At 32.1% G+C, this 23544-nt stretch overlaps 1 protein-coding gene across 1 annotated transcript in view; it reads right to left on the reverse strand.

Annotated features, from left to right (window-relative positions):
- The window catches only part of LOC118200827 (cell adhesion molecule Dscam1-like), a 1398975-nt gene that overhangs the window by 259365 nt on the left and 1116066 nt on the right, over nt 1-23544 (reverse strand). Inside the window, exons 6-8 of the mRNA XM_085827411.1 lie at nt 12890-13065; nt 9472-9744; nt 3428-3835 (exon numbers count right to left, since the gene is read on the reverse strand). Coding sequence (XP_085683537.1) covers nt 3428-3835; nt 9472-9744; nt 12890-13065 — 857 coding nt within the window. The remainder of the gene's footprint in view (nt 1-3427; nt 3836-9471; nt 9745-12889; nt 13066-23544) is intronic.

Raw genomic sequence — 23544 nt, forward strand, 5'->3', positions numbered from 1 at the left:
GCTGGAATATATATGTATTTCGACCATGAACTGTTCGATCAGATCGTGGATTCGGGGCGCATACAATTTGAATTTGAGACCACTGATTTAAGTTATTCGAAATGACACGCCTATTGACGCCTAAATGACACGCAAAAGAAAAATCCAAGCTGTGGCAGTCACCAAAACAGATATTCTCTGAATGCGTCCAGAAATGTCAGGAGCGCTAATACAGATGTGTATTTTCTGATGAATGGTATATCAGGTGTGACTAAGCAAAAATTATTTATATTTTAAACAGATCTGCACTGTGAGTATTTTCCGCGAATATAGGGATATTTCGTTAACCAGATAAAATTTCTGTCAGACACTTAATATAGAACTAGTCTACAAATTTTACATTATTAAGCATAGAGATATTTCTTTTTGAAAGCAAAATAAGTTTCAATCTTAGAACATCTAAAAAGATTCAACGTTTGAGAATTCAATATTTGAGAATTACAGATGTATTTCTTTCATTTGATTTCATGGTTATGTTATTCTTAATTTTTTTCCCTTGAAGCGTTCTGAATTTAATTACGAGAGATTCTGAATTTAATTATGATTCTCAGATTATTGATAAAAACTTTCCTGCTCGGATCGTTGATTAAAAAGTTTTTGAAATATGAAATCTAATAAATTTGGGCCGGAACTGACACAAATTTTATTTGTGTTATTATTTCAGTCTTACGCAAGTATTAGTAAGTATCAGTAAGTATATGGGAGTATAATAAAATTTTTTGTTTCGCTCTTATCTTGTTAAAAGATAAATATAAGATTAAAAAATTCTCCAGGAAGATAGAATCGTTACTCAAAATATATGCCACTTTAAAGTTTTTTTTTTTTTTTTTTTTTTTTTTTTTTTTTTTGCCTAGTTTTAAATGGATTTGTCAAAGTATTACATTATTATAGGTAGGAAAGAAAATGTAATTCGGATGGTTGGTCTAACCGAAATATAGAATTCCGCAAAATGTAGTCACTGTTACCGGTAAAACTGCTGCCATTTTACAAGAATAAAATCATAATATACTCAACCTCTCTTAAATAAAAAGATTGTCAGAACCTTAAATTTTAAGCGGAATATAATTCCAAATTAAATATAAATCGAAACACTGACGTCTAAATTTGTTTGGATTTTATTTTGTATCAATTCTTAGGAGAGGCGAAAAATTCCAGAATAATAATTAAAGTTTATTATTTTTTTTATATTCATTCTAAGCATTTTTAGTGATAGCATTTGGGGAGGTTCAGCTTTCGCATAGATGCACATATTATTATTATTATTATGATTATTTACGTGTTCCGCCCTAAGGCACTACACGGAAAGGAGGGCTTATAGATGCATATATGACATGATTTTAAACTACAAAAGTGAATATTTGACAGCTGCTCCTATCTGTATTTGCTTTTTGTTGAAATATTTTCAAATATTTCAAATTTTAGATCTAATAAAACAGTCTAAAATATGAAATGAAATTATTTAGGAAAAGTAAAATATAATTAGGCTCATTAAACGCTTGTTAGATGAAGCGAAAATATATTATTAACTGTATTTAAAAATACAAAGTGAATCAGAAATTTGAATGTCAATTAAAGTTACTTTTTGAACTATATAATCTTCCTAGATTACAATTTATTCAGGTCTGCATTAAAATCTCGTTTCTTTATACGCTTTGTTGCAAAAAAATATATGCTCTCACAAAACTCGGCAGCAATATAGTGTTTTAGTAGATAAACGAATAATTAAATACTGGGACGAGAAAAGCATTTTATTTATGAATAGCAATACAATGAAGGCGAAAGTGACATTTGGCAGCTATACAAGCTGATACTCGGTTGGGCATGGAGTCTATTAAATTGCCAACGTCCCTTTGCGGTTAATTGTGCCACAAATGGTCAGCGAGTTGGGGCGTATTTGCATGCGGCTGAATTTGCCTTCCCAAAAAGTTCTAAACATGCTCAATCGGTAACAGCTCTGGAGATCTAGTAGGCCATTCGAGAACATTAACACACCGAGGACATTGTTGGGAAATTCGTGCCATATGTAGCCGAGCATTATCCTGCTGGAAAAATAGAACCTGAATGACCTGCCAGCACAGGCGGTGCAATCGGCTGCAGAATGCCATCAACGTACCTGCGAGCAATCAGAGTATCTCACAGCGAGACGAACGGTGAACGGCTGCCTAAGCTTATCGTTCCCCAGGCAGCCAAACCCTGCGTTCTGGCTGTGGGGTGCCGCTCGGTAACAAATAGTACACTGGACCGTTCACCTCTCCGTCTCCAGACACGTATGCGGTGTCATCACCATTGAGAGAGAAGCGTGATTCGTAACTGAAGATCACATTTCTTCAATTGAACACAGTCCAGCTTGAGCGAGAGCGGCAGCAAGACGACACTGCTTATGGTGGAGTATCAATGGCAAGCGTCTTAATGGACGTCAAGATCTGAGACTAGCGCCACCTAGTCATCTGCACAGCGCCATCTAGTCTAGTATCCCTGGATATCCCAGGATCCCTTAAGTTGGAAAATGACGTTGAATTCGATGGTAGCGTAACTATTGGTGCGTATATAGCAGCTTTTCTAATTGCGCGATTATCTCCCGCACTGGTAGCCGGAGACGTTCCGAATACGATATCTGACTGTGCCTTTCGTTCAGTTACTGGTTGCAACAACGGACAATGACCATATCGGTTCGATCAAAATGCTGTCGATCCGCCTGTTCGACCAACCGAACTCTTTTAGCACTAAGATGAAACCGCATTTCCAAGTCTGACAATGAAAGCGTAAGGCCGTTTTAAAAGCATCTTTCATTACAATGTCGTGTACTGAAGTCGTCAGCGCAGTTGTAAATGCTCTTCACTCGCCGCACCTGCCCTTTTACATTTTACTAGCTGCGCATTTCAGACGTGCGTTGCATCGCTCTACAATGCTTGATTGGTTCTGCAAATTGAATCATTTACACAACTCACCAATCAACATTTACATGCCGCGTTTCGTAGTAGTGGCTCAAATTTTTTTGGGTGCATATGTTTGTTTCTGTAATAAACTGTTTTTAACATTTGCTTACATTTATAACTTCGTTTTAAAATTATCTTAGTGTGGAAATTATGAGCGCATACAAAGCATTGCTGAAAAAGACATCAGATCTTAAAATGAGATGGCAGTGGCAAACAAATCAAATTCTGCCCAGCTTGATTCTGTATAGCAAAATAGACGGAATAACATTCTCCACCATCATGTCTTTTAAGCCTGAAAAAAATTCGTAATTTTGGCACACTTATTGTAGATTAACTGATCGACACTAATGAATTTAAAGCTAATAAGTGTGTCAAATTAAAATATAGTTTATTTTACAGTATTCAAATAAAATTTGCCATTTTCAATTGAAAGTCATTGAATAAAATCATACCTTTTTCCCACATTATCTCATCAATGGGATATCCGGCAACTCTGCACTGGACAGAAGCGCTCTCTCCGGCCACAACGGATAAATCCGGCATCGGGCGTATCATAGGTGGTCCATAAACATTAAGCCGTCCAGCATGTCGAATTTCTCCTACATCGTTTTTGGCTACACAGCTATAAAGGCCACCATCTTCTATGCGGACAATAGATATGTTGACATGGCTAATTACGTCGCCATTACGACTGACATAATCTCCAACTCGCACCCTGTCGTTATCTGGTACAGGATATCCATCTAAGGACCACGTGACCTGAGGTAAGGGTGTTCCTGAAGCTGCACACTGGAAAGAAACAGCTGGTCCAGGTCGCAGGGTTCTCTCTGAGAAAGTTTCATGAAATGATGGAGCTGTTTCTGTAAAACAAAAGTATAGAGTACAATAAGAAAATCTGTGCAATGTGAATTTAAGTTGAATTTATTAAATAAACATCAAGTTGAAACTGAATTTAGCTGGATTTAAATTTCAAATTATCATGCTTCTTTTATACAAGAAAAGGAGTACGTGGACACAGATTAGTTGAAGGATTCTTTTTCATATGCAAGTAACATATCTTGTTTCCTTACTTTGCACTTTGATTAGTATTTTTCACAAATTTTCATGAATTGTTACCGCAACAGTAGAGAAAAATATGCCATGTAATTTTGCAATGTAATAAACCAAATAAATAATTCATATTTAAAAGCTTATTATATATATATATATATATATATATATTGCGTATTCGTTAGATCACACTATCGTGAACTATTCCCTAGAAATATAAAATGCCTACTCAATTAATAACTAATATTGAAAAATGAAATATGCAACATATTTTATTGAAAAAAGAGGCTATAAAGATAGCAGAAAATTTAACTGTTCAAAACCAATGATATTTATAATGATTATGATTTTAAACATTTGTACCAGAATTTAACTATAACTACAGTTTTCAAGAAGTAAAAACATTAACGGAAACTAATTGCCAAGCTAAGCAAACTTGTTCCAAAGTTATATTGTTGCATGACTAATACTTTATCAAAATTACAAGTAGTTAAAAAAATAATCTTTGCGTCCACTTATTGGAAGGTTTTATTTATTTGAAAATTAAAAGACTAAGTATCATACAGGTTTATACATGTAAAAATTTACGTTTCGAATTAATCTTTTCAGATGCTAAAAATCTTATTATGATTTAAAAAATTAAACTAACTATGGAACTGATTGACACATTTAAAAATTTCTATTACGTATGAGAAACATTTATTTTTAAGTGCTAATCTGCAAATTAATTTAAATTCCAAAATGCTTTCCGGTCTGTTTCTAATTAATTAAATATGATAACAGCATCTGTACTTGTCAAAATTATGCTGTAGCAGTACAGATAGCTTAACATTGTAAAATGTTGCAAATTATTTAAACTCTGTATTAGTGTCTTTCTGAGAGCTGATATAACAAAAGAAGAGAATTATGCTAATTGGTTGTGAACTAATTTGAGAATTCCAATGGATAATTTAAATAAACAATGGTATTTTCAGAAAACCTAAATAAATTACACATATTTAACTCTTCTGGATATTTAAAATGCTATCATGTAGCGATTAAAAAAATTAAGATTGTTTTAGCATACGAAAGTATTCAGTTATAAATTTTATGCTCACAAGTTCATATTCATAAATGAAATAATTATTTTACACATGCTAATTAGGATTTTTAATACCTAATAATTCATTGCGCTTTTACTTCTGATTAAAGTTTATTTTATCTTTCCACCATGATATTTTGTTATCTACACGCTGTGATGAAAGCAGATAAATTTATTTTGCTGTTATCTGTTTGGTTCAATTATTTTAAATTCTATTATTTAATGCAATTCAGCTTTTCTCGACATTAACATTACAGAACAGAGCATTTAATCTCAACATTTAAGTTACTTATTTAAATAATTTAAGAAGACAGCTTATTTCATGCGTATATAAATTGACAGTGAAATCTTAAACAAATTAGGGCCCTTAAGATTACTACGTACCGTCAAAACGCATGGTTTAATAATTCCTTGACATGCTAACGACATTTGCTTAATAAGATATGCATTTTCGAAGCTTCCTAAATTATTGCATAAATTATATATGGAAACAACTTGTGGCTCTTAGAAACTTGAGAGTTCATTTAATTCTTAGGCACAATCCCTTTGATATGCTGGATTAAATATCTTATTTCTGATATATCTACTTGATATAGCTGTAAATTTCGGTAAAAATAATTATTTTATATATTTGGTATAAAATAATAATTTGCAATAATCTGTAAACTATAATTATTGCGTTGAAACTGCCAAGCAATTGCAATATTTATGATTTTGTAAATTGCAAAGCGACAGTATGACATTTCAAAATTGCAGTGGTTGAGAATGGAACTATGCATATATTTTATATTGGAGTAACCTTATATTTATATGCTGAAAGAGCCCTTTAGTTATGGGCTTTTTATTGAATACTATAAATTAAATACGCATAAAAATACAGAAGCTACAAAAATGCTAAATTGTTACAAAAATTTGATTTTCTTAATTGAGAGAATGGGCTACATTCGTGATGGCCAGATTAGGTCGAGCTTTCAAATTGTAAGGTTTATTAATCAAATATTTTCATTTGAACCTTTACTACATATACTGTACATTACTGTATAACTTCTCTTTTCCGTAATCCTCACCGTAAGTAATTGTTGAGCATTTAAGCCTAGGCTTTGAATGTTTCAGAATTACAGCTTTTGAGAACTTTGCTCGCACGTTACGTGCTATCGCCGGTTCTGTCAAAATTATTCCGATATTAGCCATTTCGCTAGCTGACGTTTAACATGCTTCACTTCAATAATTCAGCCAGCTTCAGTAAACCATTCTGTGTAGCCTTCGACTACGTTACTTAACTTGGAAGTTGCGATTATGTTGTTTTAAGTATTCGGAAGTGGTGGAGATTTGTTTTGTATCACAAATGCTGTCTTCTTTAATTTTAAAGAGTTAACAAAAAGCTTATGTTCTTTAATTTTAAAGAGTTAACAAAAAGCTTTTTAATGTAAAGAGTTAACAAAAAGCTTTTTAATGTAAAGAGTTAACAAAAAGCTTATGTTAAGAACTTTTTATACCATAGCACATTTTTCACGTTAATTCAGACTAGAGCGATAACTAGTTTTTCAGTTTAGTAGGCTCTGAAAGGTATCTAGCTTTTATTCCGTTGAAGCTGCCAAGCAATTTTTAGTTAGAATTCTACAAAATTGGCTAACTATTCAGCAAACATGTATAATATGCTAGATTCTCCGAAATGGAATCGACAATAATTATTTATTCTATGTCAAAGAAAATAATTTTGCGCTTTTTAAGAATTTGACATTAGTGGATACAGTGGATCTGATATAGAATACAGAACAAAAGTTGCAAAATAACATTGCAAGTAAGATGAAAATTTTATAGCTAAACTGTTTCGCAAGTGTCTGCAAACAAAGAAAACTCTTCATATGCGAAACCAATAAGCATGAGACTACCTTGCCTATTAGAAGGCAAAAAGCGTACGAAACTTCGAAGTTACCACACAATAGTTATAACCCCCAGATAGATTTTTGTGTACCAGAAGAATGAGAATATTGGCATATACTGTTTGTAGTTCCTCTTTGGTACAATGTTAGCAATCACGGCTTATGATCTATACAGAAGAAAATGCCGTTTATATTCTTTTTCAGGCTGCATCTCATATAAAGACTGGTCAAGATATGAACGACTTTTAAGAAAAAGAATGGCATATAAAGAGAATGGTAAATGTACTACTGACAGTAATTTTTCTCTAATCGCCCTGCACAGAAAACAAACAAAAAAAAACCGTATAGGAGTTTCTCTATAGCATAAGGATCCAATCTATCTCTGGGAATCATTGGAAAGTTATAAATAAAAGCAAATCAAAGTGAAGAAATGCCGTTTGTTAAATTTTACATGACTAATACATTAGTGAAGTTTTTAATGGTTATATTCCTTTTTAACCGCAGTCTGATGTGGAATCAATAAAAGAGTGAAAATAGGCTGAAATGCTTACTATGTTGGATTTTCAAATTCCAGAAAGTTGGGAATTCAAGTACATTGATTTAAAACAAAGATGTAGATGCACATAATATTTCTTAACACAAACGAGTTGTTGACATATGTGTCTAGAAATTCTTTTTAAATTCAGAAGGTCGCTAATTATTTTTACTTGTGAAAATATATATTTCAGTTCTTGATTACTTTTTTCATTTACCTTTACTTGATTGATATCACTCACTTATCTTGTATTATACAACATTTTATTAGGCTTGCAGGGATATTTCAGTTTCTGAGTTTTACTAAGAAAATACCATATTCTGTGATTTGAAGCGTTATCAGTTGCTTAGAGAATAAACACCAAAGAAGAGATAAATACATGAACTAGCTTAACACTAAAACAATTTTTCCATCTCAAAAGGAAGGAAAGTTTCGTGTAAGATGTAATTTAGATACCTTATTAAAATTATTTTAGAAAATTCATTACACTCCTTTAGTTATCACTCTTATTTAAGGTATAAAGCTATTTAAAGCAAGTAAAATTAACTTTACTGCACAAGATATTTTATGTTTCATAATTATAATTAAAACTTCATTTCTACTTCAATAACTTAATGCTTCATTCCTAATGGATTAAACTAACAATAAAATCATATCGTTCAAAACTTAAAGGTAGTTCGTTCAAACTAAAGAATTTTTTTAACTAAACAAGTAAAATAAAAACTTTTTAATCTGTTATTTAATTGTTACTAATTAGGAATAAAAGATGTCAAAAAAGAATTGCTATTTCAGGCAACGCAATAATTGAGAATAATTATATTTAACTAACTGTATTTTTATTAACCTTGCTCAAATGGCGTTAATCTTTCGTATCAATGGCTGACTGATTTTAATAATTGCATATAACGTAAATTTTAAGTAATTCTTTATCATAATGAAATTGAAATGCTTTAAATAAAATTATGTGTCTACTACAACGGAAACAAAATAAAGCTCTAGAATGCAAGCAATGACATAAAAGTATGGTGAAAATTCTAAGTGTAGTCCAAAAGAACTCGAATGTAATAGGACTAGAAATGTATTTTGATTTCATTCACATAAGTATGAACTTCAATTACATTCCATGTTTAATTTTTTAAGTAAAATGCACTTTCCTTTCAAAAGTATTTTCGTGTTTTAAGAATTTCTGTATTTATAGAAGATTGGAAATTTCGTAGCAAGGAGTCTGGATGCTGAGTAATTAGTACCTTAAAAAAAGAATAGTACTAAAAGGAATTAGAATGTTTTACTGTTCTTTACTGTTTCAATAGGAAAGCTTGGCCATTAAGTAATGCACACACAACTAGTATTCTTGAACTGTCGATATCATCGCAGAATGTTTGATGGATCCATATAGAATTTCCTTTGAAAGGCACGTTGCACAATATTATTATATACATACTTATAAACATATTATAAAACAAAATTCGCTTGGTGCTGTAATTTTCCATTTTGGAAAGGGAATGCATATCTGCTACTTAATGTGTCACAAGGAAGTTTGTAATGCTAATTTAAAATTTTAAGACATTTTCTTTCGCTTCGTGAATGTCAAGAATGCGTTCGATCCATAATTCGGAAGTTATAGGACATCAGAACTCAACGAATCATTTGTAAGAATCCTCTGTAATGATTAAATTTCGGGTTTATTATAGATTTAAAATAAAAATCGAGCATATATTCTGCTGTTTGAATACGTAGATATGTGTTAAGATATTTAATAAGAAGAAAGATATAGAGATAAATACGGTACTGATGAAAGTGCATTCTAGGTGCTTATTTTATAGTGAGTACGCGTAAGTATTCATATATACGTACCTCATCATCATAGAAAGGCAAAGGAGAAGTATATTGAATTTAACTTGAGCTGAATATGTATATTACACTGACTAATAAAATGTTAAATTTTACCTCCGAGTACCAATTCCGCTGAAGCCTGAGCAGAGTCCTCAGCGTTTCTGACAAAACATTGATATACTCCCCTGTCCTCCCTTCCAACAGAGTTGATGTGGATTATGTCACGTGTAAGCATCCTCACTCTTCCGGAATTGTCAGCCAAAGTTCGCGTATCCTTCATCCACGTGACGGAATCTACGGGAAATCCGGATATGTTGCACTTCAGGGTGACCGGCTTCTCGGCATCCACAAGGATCCGTTTGGGGTGCAGGTGAGCCGATAATGGAGCTGTAATGAAAGCACGATTTTGAATCAGAGAGCGGTTCACTGAATCAACCACTTTGGCTCTGGAGATAGTCTTCTCCGAGTAATGAGATAGATTTGTTTACACAGCTGACTTTAATTACGAGTTTCTTGTCTAAAATTGCTGGGGTATAAGAGGGCAATTATCATCTAATTTGCGAGGAGGTGTTGAAGCGGATGGAGAGGGTAGAGGTGTGAATGTCATAAAGCTTCGTGGATTGCAGTTTCTGCGTGGTATAATGGACACAATGTGCGAGAGAATAGAAGTTCATTTGGATATGCAAGACTAATCCCAAGCGAAGTGAGTTTTGAATACGTTATCTCCGAGAACAGCATTATTATTTGTCGGTTGGTTATTTGAAAGAAGTACACTCATTTTCTTTACTGTTAAATTAAAATAAGAAACAATAACAATAAGGAGAATATATTTAAAAAATAAAATTAAATCGAAGTGAATAAATATGACACTAGAAATGTCTTTTTCTAATTACATTAATATTGTAAATATTCATAAAGCTATCATCAGTTAAATGTTTTAAATTATACCAATTAGGATATAAACTAAAATTAAAATAAAAGTTAAAAATTACGTTTATTGTTATTTAATTGCTTAGATTATTAAGCAGTTGTCAAAGATTAAATTTTAAATCTAAATTACAGATTTTACGGTTTGCCGAAGGCTAGAACTATAAGAAATGGTTATTTGAGTCGCGGTAAACAAATGTAATTTAAATTAAAGATAAACTACACAACATACCGGTCCAAAAATTTAATTTAAATAACAAATTTAATTTAAATTAAAGACGAGCTACACAACCTAACGGTCCAAACATTTCGGACTGTTAGGTTGTGTATTAGTCATTTTTAATTATTATTGTTTTTTAAAGAGATATTTTTTATTGCAGATCACCAGAAATATGTCTTTTTTGTGTTAATATCTTTCAAACACTAGACGAATTTTAATTTAAATTTTAATTAACTTAAAATAAACTTCAGTTATCTGTGTAAGGCATGGTTACTTAATGTGGCACTCCTGATTATAGTTGTTATTATCCGATTACTCATAATATATGAGGCTTTTTTTTTATCTTTTTAAACTTTTCTGGATAAGTTCTCAATAATTCTTCTCCTCTCTGTTCTCTCTTCGCCCAAGAAAAAAAATTAACTAATATTATTAACTAATTAAAAAAACTGTATAAGCGAAAAGTTTTAAAAATCAATACCAACAAGATTTTTTCAACCCTTTGCTTATTTATTGCTCTGTTTTATAAAGAATAAATACGTGGGTTACATGCATCTTTGCTTATATCGATGTCTGTCTTTCTGCTTTCAGCTAGTCTCCAAGTAGAACTATATCTATTTACCATAAGTTTTGAAGTTTTTAAATCAAACCTGCAAAATGTTTTAAACAGGTGCGAATGCAACTTTAAGGAAATGTAAACACAACTAACTTTGAGTTAACGCATGTAAACGCAACGCAAATAACTTAAGTAACTTTATTCATACTTCAGTTCAGTATATTTCATACTTCAGTATTTAGTAACTTTATCTCATACTTCAATATTTAGTAACTTTAGTCGAACGGAAGTAAGAAAAAGTTCTGACTTTTAGATATTCTTGATTTATACTGTTAAACTGTTCACCAGAAGGCAAACTATCACTGCCAGTGTTAACGATATCTCACAAAGATAAATTCGTAGTACTTCATAGACCCTTCTGGTTTGATAAAAAGAACAATATATCTATTACACAATAATCGAAACATTCACAATAATCCAAACAATAATTACACTATAATTCAAACAATAACATTATATTTATTACCCTGCAAGTTGTGATCCTAAATGCAAGCAAAGTACGATGAAATAAATTTTAGTTCGTTATTTTAAAGAACTGAAATTATTTGACCTCTATATAATGTAAATCTGCTTATAAAGAAAACTTGGTAGTTGATTTAAAATTTCCTAACAATTATCTTTATGCTCATTTCTTTCCTTTGAGTTTTGCTTCGTCACGTAGTCGCTCAATCTAGAATGTTTTAGGTCAGACGACGTAGTATAAAATTAAAAGGATGTTTAACCGATGATTCTGAATAGAATTTTGGCTATTGGTTCTGCTGCTTACCTACAGAGGCGCTCATCCAAACAAAAGTTGAACGCCTGAAGTTGATCACATTTGGAAAGTACTGAAAGTTATTTGTGTTATTCTATCACATACAGACAGTGTTGTAGCTTAGCATAAAGTTATGAAACTTAAAAACTAGCCGGTAGGTTTTTAGAGTAAGCAGAAAGTCGCTGTCAATGAGAAGTTAAATTAATTGTTTTATTTCAGTTGCTATCCCACCAGTCGTTGGCTCACCAGCGACCGAAGGGCAAAGTTGCTGAACACTGGTAGTTTCGACCTGGGTTAAATTCCAGACAAACGGGCTGGCACCCGTGGTTTTCTTTATGTGTAACGTATATACAAGCTGCTAGAGTGTCCTACACGAAGACACCCGTTTTCTTAGACAGGTAACCCTTGCTTTACTATAATTAAATAAACCAAGACGCCAGTCGTGAGGAATAAATTTTTATGTTGTAAGATTCCAACCTGACCTGAGTTACTGCTAACTGTGTGGAATTTAAGAACTGGTAAGCAAATAATCGCTTAGTTCAGAGAGATAGAAACGTAAACGTACGAAGGGTTAATTACCCTTTATTATCAAAATAAATTTAACAGTCGACTCCTTCTTGGAATTTACCACATAGCTTTCACTTGGGCTTGAACTCAGGAATACTAAATAGTAAAACTTAACTAAAAATATGTAGCCGAATATTGTAACAGAGTTGGCCCCTTAACGTTAACTAACGCCAAGGCTATCAAGGGCCTAAAGTACGGCGATTACAAATTAAAGGCGATTGCACACCAACTGAGTAATATCTACAAGTAGCCATTAGATGTAAGCAAGTAATTGAGATTTTAAGCTGTTTTTTATAATCTCACAGTCAGACTTCATAATAAGTGGATTAGATTTTATGAGAAAAGGAAGCTTTTGTAAGGATAATAGATGGTAAACACTTTGACAACAAATTTAATTAATTTGAAAATATTTTTTAAGAAAGTTTTAATGCATTATATAATTTTAAATTACCTGTTACTGTTAGCAAACTCTCCATTCGTTTTTCTCCAGCGCTGTTGTTTACAACGCAGACATATGTTCCAGAATCTCTTACGTTAACTTGCTGGAAATATAATGATCCACTCAGAAGTATAACTCCCGGCCTAGCACTGACAGGAACTAATCGAACTCCATCTTTCTTGTACCACCTGGGGAAAAAAGAAAAGTCTAAAACTTCTGTTAAACATTTACATGATGTCTGCAAACATTCCAAGCAAACAGACTGAGCAATACTTATTTCATAAGTAGTGCTATGAATAATATTATTGAAGATATAGTTTTCCATTATATTCTGAGAAAAGATAAATAACACACGTTTCACAATTCACGCTAATGATCAACTATTGCATCATTAGATCATAAAAGTTTTCAAATGGATTTGAGATTATTTCTCTAAGATATAAAGTATTATGTTTGCATAACTGCATAATCAATCAAATGTTTCAGAAGTCGACCATTGTTAAAATTTGAAACATATATTGCGAAACTTTCTCATACCATACGTTTGATTTTCAGTAGAATCTGTCTAGAAAAAGGTCTAATATAGATACATACTGCAAACAAATAATGGCTTTTAAAGTAATGAGATATAAGTTAATTACTTTATATATTTATTGAGCTTGCCTTCAGATAAAAGAATATAAATATAAATCTTTTCGGTTAATGTTGCAATTACTTATACGTGAAAAGAAATGCCATTTCCAGAGGATGATTTAGAAAGAATAAAATGTAACAGCATGTATAATTACCAGTTTATATCTGCTTGTAATAGGCTTATAAACATTCACTTCTTCGTTAGAATGTTCAGGTTTTAGCTACTTGTTTATTTGTACTTTACAAGAAACCAACGTATTATTTATTTTACTTACACAGAAATTGCGTTACAGAGAAATTGTAGTTACATATAAATTGAGTTGTTAATTTTTTATAGGGAATTTATATTAATAGAAGGATACTTTGCACAATACTTATAATTCATCGAAGTATTTTGCAAATCTGTAAAATTAATTCTTTTAGCAGGATATTACAGTTAGGAGCAAAATTACTAATTCAGATCATAAGGTTGAGAATTAATGTACACGAAAATAGTAATTCCGAAAATATTTTTGTACGGCAATTTTGTTAAGCGAATTGCTTAGCTATTATCTCAGTTTGCTCTGCACTTTTATTCAGTGAACTGCACTCGCAATTTTATTGAAACTGGGCAATTTTATTAAGAGAATTTCACAGCTTTTATTGAAATCAACATTATGGAAATGAGACTAAATCACACACCGTTAATTCCTTTAGATATTAGAAAATGTTTCTGGATCTAAAGTTTTTTTTTCACCTTATTCATTTATTGTCAGAAGTCTATATTGTTGTGTAGCAAATTAACGTAATTAATCTAAATGTAGTTACCAAAATTTAATGTATTAATTATTTTAAATTTTATGCTACACAACATGTGTTTGTTCAATTAATTATTGGTATTGTTTGGTCAATTATTTATCTGAACTTGCACACAAGTTTTTAGCTAGCGTCATTCATTCTTGCTTGCATTCGCGATTACTCACACAATGGATCTTGAGTAAATTTTCACGTAATAAACTAGGATTCTCATGACTTAAATTAAGGTAAACCCTTAGAATTTAATATCAATAGATGCAGAAAAATTAGCACTTTAATTTGAGACTACTTTCATAATTCTACTTTTAACCAATTTTAAGTTATAACCATTTATTTAACGAAAAACTTGCAAAGCCCATTGTTTGGCTTAAGAGGGGAAGGAATTCACTTTCAACGAAAAAATGTGTGTCTGAACTTGAAACAAGTCTTCTTGAGGATACGGGTACGGTTGCCACATTTTGCCTTGCTTGGCGCGTATTTGGCGAGAATTGAGTTTCGCCTTTAGTTCAGCGTTGTGGAAAAAGTAGAAATTTTGCATGGCTTAAAGCGGGAGTTTTCGACAACTGGGTTTTTTTCACCTTTTCGGGCGGTGGTTTAGCAAGGTGCCTAAAAGGGGTTGTTTTCGCGGGGCTCAAATGATTGCCATTGCTTATCATTGCTTATCATTCTTTCAAATTCGCAGATGTTATTACATCTGCTATCTACGACTTCAAACAAAAAGTCTTTTTTCCTAAAGTGATAACAAGACATGTGGCATATATAGGTAAAATCCCACTAGGGATGAGTACCTAATACAGGTCTTTGGCTCTGGCTCTGGAATCCATCCTTCTTGCCCCTGACTCCTTGCGGCACTTACACTTTTGGAAAAGTTGCTTTGCTTGACCTCTGTTCACCGGAGGCTTACTATATGGATGCCGGCCGTTTGCTGGGTTTTCATGGCTTAGGCCCGAAAACTTTATTGCGTCTTCCAATGGCGGTAATTTCTCAAAATAAATGCTACAGAGCTTCCTAAGCTTTAAGTATGCATCCACTCATAGTTATCGGTTAAGCTCCAATCCACTATGTCTCCGAAATTAATCTACTGAACCGGAATGTTTTTGGCTCAATATGTTTTTCAACTTTAAACTGCGTTATCAGACATCGAGGCTCTTCTTTATCTAGCTATGTTATGTCTCTTCTAACATTTCTCCTACCCATGATCTCCAAGGAAAGATCCCAGCTGGTTGCGTGATCTGCTCTCACGAGGGCTTCATCGTTCATCGAATTTTGGCTGCTCCTGTTGTATCCCGTGATTCGGAAGTGAATGTCGGATATTCCCGTAAATTCTAATGCTGATGTGACCCGAGAGATTTCTCCAGCCTTTGATTGTTCCTGCTTTAAGGCCATAGAATTATTCCTGCTTAAAGACAATAGAACAGGTCCTGCTAAACGACATTAGTAATTGACCTTCCGAAGACCTTTTGGACTGTTCATGTTGTTTTCTAGAATTCCCGTGCGCTATGGCTGATGAGGGAGCTCCTGACTATGGACGGATCGTGGAAGATAAGTCTTCTTTCCTTTAAATTCATTTTCAAATTAATTTGATTAGCTAAGAACTTGGTTGAGGGAAAAATAATTATCCTTGCTTTAAAATTTTTTTAAGGACAAGCGGAGTAGTAACTTGAACCTATTGGAAAATAAAAGGGAGTTCTTAAATATATTGTTAAAGTTAATTGATTTTTGTTAAAGTTAATTTAATTTTGTTAAGGTTGTTCTTTCTTTTGGTTAACTAATTTTATATTGCAATATAGTTGAAATTACATTTGTTATGCCATAACGTTATCAAGTAACCTTTGTTAAAACAAAATCTATGTAATTTACGAATAGAGTATAATTGATATGAAAACGAAAACTGAAAAGGAGTGCAATATCAAATTTTTTATTATATCATATGTTGTTTTTTTTTCTTTTTTTTTTAAAGTAAAGTAAATATAATTTTTTTATTAATATTTTTTATCCCTTTGAAAAACAGTTCTGTCTGGTTTTGGTATCTACCATTCATATTTGATGCTATATTATTAGGCTCAATAAACTTATATATTTTCTTTGGATTAATTAATAGTATGTTTTATTTGATCTGTTCATGTCACTCACCAGTACACCCTAAATTTGAATTAGGAGTTGTTTGGTCAAATTTACACAACGCAATGACTGTTTTAAATTTGAATTAGGTTTGTCAGTTAAATTTAAATTCTTGCCTTTCAGTGTCTTTCTTAAAAAAGGCACGAAACAATATCAAGAGTTCTTAAAGGTTTCAGCAAAAATGATAACTTTCGCGCTGAATGCAGAAAATAAAAACGGAAAGCAAGCTATCCTTTAACATTAAAGTCTATTATTTTTTAAAAGTTATAGTTGATTATTGCTTTGGTTTAGAGAATTTATCTCATTTAATTTTTCCATCGTATTACATAGATTTCAAACTGAATTAACAAACTGTTTCTTATTTAGTAAAGAGTAAATTATGCTTAATATTTATATTATCATAAGTATTTTTATTAATATATTTATAACGCAAAATTAATTTTCAATAATATATTAAATCTTCAATTCTACAGATTTGAATTTTCAATTAGTTTCAGAAAACGGTAGTATCCTTTTATTTACATGAAAAACTGAGCCTTCATATATTACTTTAGAAATGCTTGTTAAGTAAGAATTTTAAAAATTGCGTTTGTTGCATCGTACTTTTCAAAACATGATAATTAACATGATTAATATTGTACCTGTCAATGCATCTGATATCAAAGCAATGAATAAATAAATAAATATAACAAAAATTTTCTGAATTTGCTTTGGTAATGAAATGCTTTTATAGCTTCGCCTTTACAGAGAAGATTAGTCACAGATGATACTCGTGATTTCTCATAACCCCTTCTTCTCAAAATATTGTCTTTAAAAGAGTATAGAAACATTTTAATTTAGATTCTGAAAACTCACAGTATTGTACGTGTAAAGAATGGCAATTTGAACAGAAACATTGCCCAAATCAGGTATATTTTGTATATCTAATACATTAAAGGAACAGGAAAAGGACTTAAAAAATGACATAAAGAGACCTCGATTTTATTGCAAGACAACAGGTATAGGCCGTATGATTCCAAATACAAAACTAGAATCGTAATGAACCTTGCTTAATATTGCTTCCTTAATATAATGAATACAAAAAGCTATTTAAAGGTATATATATATATTATAAATCAGAAATATAAAAATAAAATAAATTCCATTAAATTCTCGCTAATCGTTGCCACACGTTAAATAAATAAGGAGAAACAAACAAACACTGGAGTCGAATGAAGTCCAAATAAAACAGAGAGGGGAAATGATAAAGAAAATGTTGATTTTGATACGTTATTGGCTGTCGAAACTTCTACGTAGGATGTTTCAAAACTAAGGGAGCAAACATTTCGGGATAATATAATTCCTCGAAACAAGCAATTTTTATTTTAGAATGTATCGGTATATGCTAACTGGCATGGTGCTGGAGGGTGCTTTCTTTTTTTCTCCACATGTGTTGCCTTTCACAACTCAAAAATATACGTGGTTTTCAGGCGCGCTTGTAAAAGCGGAGGAGTTTGCTTATACTGATATAATTTTTTATAATCATTTTAATTTTGTATTTTTTCTATGATCTGGCAGGTTCGGGCCTGGTGGTGTTCATTAGTTTATGAATTTTACATATGATGTTTTTAATCCATAGTGCAATCGGAGTTCTCTCAAATCAAAGATCCAAACTTAATTTATTTGATGAAATTTCAGTGATTGTTTTCGCTGGTGGACAGGTTGTGCTCTCTGCAATATTTGAGCTATACCGTGAGGCTTCTTAAATTCATGCACTGTTATTAGCAGCTTGGGATGAATAAATATGCAAATGGGGAAAACAGACAACACGATTTATCTGTATCTTGCAAAGAAATGACGTATGTGGTAACAAAAATATGACCACCCAGTGCTTAAGAGTTAAACGTACGACAAGCAGTCTATTGATGAAAAAGCATTGATTTCGATGTGCTCTATCATTCTTTAAAGTTTCTTCCATTACTTCTGAGAAAACCTGTAGATACATAAATATGCATCTAATATGTTAGCAGCAAAACTGCTTGAATTTTATTCATCAATCAATATTTCTTGTCATGTAAATAGATAACAATCAGATCAAGAAAGTTTCCTAAAATGTGGGTTATTAGATTTATGTTGAATTAATTTTTACATTACTATAATTAACTTAATAGTTAATGAAATATAAATAAGTTTTCTGAAATACAATCCGAGATTCCAATTTCACAAAATTTTCGTTTTAATTAACGTCATGGCTGCGCTTGGTGTATGAGCGCAGTTATTATTTTAATATTTGGCATAAAAACTGCTTAAAGTTATACATTGAAAAGTACTATCTATTTCAAATATATTAAATAATTTTGTTGTATTATTTCTTTGTTATTTATTTTATATGATTTCTTTCTTTCTACATAAGACAGATCTGTTTAATAAATAATTAATTTGCTATTTTATTAATGTATTTTGTAATCAATGGTATCTTGATTATGCTGATTTATTGCTCGTGTATATTCGGCTATCGACCAAGAGCCGACCCCTTGATCATCACTGAACGCCTTTAAAACTTTCTCAATCGCCAGGAGGTCCGCTGTTTTAAAGCCTTGCAAAAAAGTTTTTTCTCTAAGAAGTGAACATTTTCTGTTGCGCGACGTCATTGTCAAAAAATATCTGCTATTGCAGTTGCTAATTTTCAGATACCTACAGTCTTCAATGTTATTATCAAACGCCAAGTAATCTTGTTCTCAAGCTACTCGTTCAATCTTACATGCTCTGCTATAAGTTTAAATTCAATACTTAAAATACATCAGCTTTGGATAAATGTTTAGCATTACTGTTAAAATATGCAAATCTGCCCTCTCTGTTGTTACATAATCGCAAGCTAAAATACTGAGGCTTTTTAATCTTACGATGTATGAAGAATGAAAAGAAGGCTGTGCTGTCAATCTAGAGGCCCTCGAAGCAATTCTATGCGGCCTGCGGAGACATCTCGTTTATGTTTTTGTTTCAAATTTTTCAAGCTTTCAACTATTTGTAGTCCGAGTTTATACTTTTTATTTCCATTAACGCACCAGAAATTTATAAATAAAGCTAATTAATTTATAATTTATTTAATTGACATAAATTTAATTGGTGTTAATTTAACTGATATTAATATTATTCACACATTTAAAGATACAAATTTGAATAATTTTTATTCGCGTTCCTATAAAATATTTTGCACTAAAAATAATCGCTTTGATTGGAATACATTTTTATGTGAAGCGCTTATTTTTCACAGTTTAAATTTATAAGAAAGGAATCCTATTGACCGATGAGCTTCTACAACTCATGACTAAAATAATTTCTCTCCAAAGCTATAAATCAGAATCGAAACGCTATCAAATATCAAGCTATAATAAGAAATAAAGTAGTTTTCAAATACTTATGTGCAAACTTATGTATTTTTATTAATGTGTCAAAGAAAAAATTAATAAATAAAAGAAAGAGATTAAATTGTTATTATTTATTCTCAAAGTTTGTTCCACATCATTGTGCGTCTAACGGGTCATTAAAAAATGGCAGGGCAAGTGATGGCAGGTCACGATCTAAGGACCAACATACGTGCCATTGCCTGTCAATTAAGAATATCTTGTACCAGAGTCCAGCGTGTTTTGAATGCCGAGTCCTTCCAAGCCTTTCGTTTCCAAAGGGTTCAGTTCCTGCTTCCCGATGGCCATCCTGAACGTGTGCGTTTCGCACAGTGGTTCTGCAAAAAAGTGCCGGTGAAGTTAATTTCCTACCTTATGTGTTGTTCACGGATGAGGCCACATTCAATAGGGATGGTGTATTCACTCTACACAATCAGCATTTGTGGGCTCAAGAAAACCCCCACGGTGTGAGACACCAAGCGGCACAGCAACGCTCCAAAATTAATGTATAGGCGAGTTTGGTCGGCGATTACTTAGCGGGGCCGTACCTTTTACCATCCAGGTTGAATGCCGCGAATTACCTAATCTTTCTGGAGCATGTTCTTCCCGGCTCTCCTGACAATCCACTAGATGCTGATGTTCCACCAAATGTGAGGCGCAACATGATGTGTTGGAATGCCTGCTCATCTTGGACTGGATGTTCGTAGACATTTGAACAGATCATTCCCGCATCGATGGATTGGGCGTAGTAGACTGGTTCCCTGGCCCCCCAGGATGACCGGATTTATCGAGCCTTGATTTCTTTTTGTGGGGTTCTATCAAAAGTGTCGTGTATCTCGATTCAGTTGTGTCCGAAATGGATTTTGCGGCAAGATTCGCCCGCGCAGCTGCTGAAAAAAAAAAAAAAAAAAAAAAAAAAAAAAAACTGCCGGTGTGTTTGAAACATGTCCGGCAATCATTGGACTGTCAGTGTCAGGGCATTTTTGACGTCTGATTTTGACGTCAAACGTTGAGCATGTGTTGTAACATTCAAACTACTGTACACCATTTGTTTCATGTACAATAAATGTTTAAAAATTAATCACTCGCTTGTTTTATTTCCCATCTTCTACCTTTGCTACTAATTACTCCCGACATTACCGAGCATGAGTTCCTATGCAGTTCTTAATCCTTATCATGTGCCCTACCTCCCCCAAAAGTTTGTCCCAACATTTCTGGGACACCAAGCTGTAAATTTTAAATAGAAAATAAATATAAATTTGAAAATAAATTTGAATTTGCGGTACAATTATTTTCGTTTATGTATGTTTTTATAAATACTCAGTAAGCGAAATTTAAAGTTTATTTAAAATATTTATTTTTATTTTTCCCCAAAGGAGCGTTAGCTTCGAAGGGATATTATTCTCAAAACGGGTTCACTATAAACGGCTTATCCCTTTTTAAATTGTTGCCAGCAAATATTACCGCCCTGTGTTATATTTAAAGAAATTAAATGATGAAGCATCTGAATGAATGTATGCATATCTCTCGCATTGTTAAAAAACGGCGGTACCTAGAGCCATCTAATTTTGAATAACGTAATCCTCTACCCGAACATAGGCATCCGAACTTAGAAGGCCAAATTTTGAATTTCGAATTTGTTATCTTGTCTACTTGTTTCGAATTTGTTATCTTGTCATATTTTGTAAAAGTTTAAACGAATTTATGATTAGCATTTGTGATTTCAAAGCGAACAATGACTACACTGTACGGGAAATACACTTTTTTCTCGGAAATTCTATAGATATGCTGTTTTTAAATATTTTGTGATATTGCTGTTGAATTGAATTTTATGTGGTTAATTGCGAAGAACATGATATTTGATAAATAAAGCTAGCATACATAATATTAGAAAATGGCTCTCTCGGTGTAATATAAAATCTGAAAGCTTTCAGATTTTTTAAAAGCAATCCTTTTTTTTCTTTTCGTTAAGAAAAAAGAAAACATTTCTGGCTCGTCAGCTGCATGCAATTTAAGTTTGAGGCCACTGATCTAAGGTACACTGCATCAAAATTAATTTATAATATGTATACAGCGAAAAAATAAATCTACAGATGGAATAACTCACAGGATATGCAACTGTATTGAAAAATATTACGAATCTTTACTTTCGAAATAATAATATAACTGATTGCAGGAATCAAATCGATTCGTTACGTTATTAAAGAATACATTTCCCCAGCTTAATTGCTGTTCTTAAATAGCATTTCTAACTCATCGTATGCAATTGCGGTCCTTATTCCAGCAGAAATGCTTTTAGGAAAATTAAAGAATGTAGTTTTTGTGCATCCCAAGCGGTATGGATTTATTTCATTTGAGGAAGAAATCGTAAAAGAATAAAACCATTTACATCTGAATGACATAAAAAATCAACCAAATCTAATTACTTGTACTTTCGAAAGGCTTTGTTGCATTTTTTAGAAGTCGAGCTATTGTTTTGTTAGCAGTTCCCTCCCCTTCTCATCTCATTAATGCCTACAATTTATAAAATCGAAAGAGGGCCAATTTAGATAATTGATATTTTCTTCATTGCGTAATTTTTTTATTCTTATTTTCCTATTTTTATGGTAAACCTTGTTCTTGTGTTTAAGAAAAGGTGGGTGGGTGTCAAATAAAGACCAAGAAATATCTTTACCCTAGTTTTTATTTCAGAAATTTTTTTTTTAATATTTCTCGAAGGAATAGAAGGTATTTTCATTAGGTGTGAAGAATAATTTCATTGGTGCAAATAAGAAAAAAAAAAAAAAAAAAAAAAAAAAAAAAAAAAAAAAAAAAAACTCTTTGATGTAACCCGCCTCGATGCAAAAACTGTGAAATGTAATTTTCAAATAAAAAATGTCTCTTTCAGATAATATTGTTAAGAGAAAGAACCTTTGAACGGTAAGAGATATGATGATTTTCATTAAATCGGAATTTAAGGAAGTAATACAAAAATCAAATTTAGTTTGCAATTAAATTAAGAAAAGCTTTGAAAAGAAAAAAGGAAAACTTTAATAAAAGCCATTGCTGCAGATTTTATTACTGTTCGTAGGTGTACAGAGTTTTTAATGGTGGGCTTTTATGTTAAAATATATGTTTTTTGAATTCTTAAAATGAATATAGTGTGCGTTTTAGGTAGATTAAAAGCAGCACTTCAGTTTTGAAACCTTGCCAGCAAAGGATGGGAAATGCAATTGTAATTCTGTGTCGAATGGATTCTAAATAAAATTTAGGAAGATAATCATCTTTTTGATTATCTAGGCTTCGCTAAGCCGATTACTTATTTAATTACCGTATTTGCCGGCATATAAGATGCACTTCGTTCCATTTTTTTCTGTTTTGTTTGTTTATCACACTTTTGTTTTGTTTGTTTATCATCAAGAAAGCATTTCGAGTGTTTTTCGTTTATCACCAAGAAAGCATCTGTAAACATAAACTAACGAGATGATCGAAGACTGTATGAGGAAATATCCTCAAATCTAAAATTCCATTCATGCGTTTTCACGGCAATCCTCAGGTACCTCAGGGGGGATTCCTGGTTCCCCTTTTATCTACAGATAAGTTATTTTCCTTATTCATCTTGCAACTAAGAAAGGGACTAGTAAGTTAGCATGAAAATAATTCACACAGGAACTTGCGTAACTGAGTTCTAACTTTATCTTGGTAGAAAATTCGTCTTTCTCCTCTATCCTTTACAGGAGCTTAAATTTAGGCTGA

The sequence above is a fragment of the Stegodyphus dumicola genome, chromosome 12, assembly GCF_044657685.1.
Source record: "Stegodyphus dumicola isolate Sdum_Otavi_A_Nest chromosome 12, ASM4465768v1".
NCBI lineage: Eukaryota > Metazoa > Arthropoda > Arachnida > Araneae > Eresidae > Stegodyphus > Stegodyphus dumicola.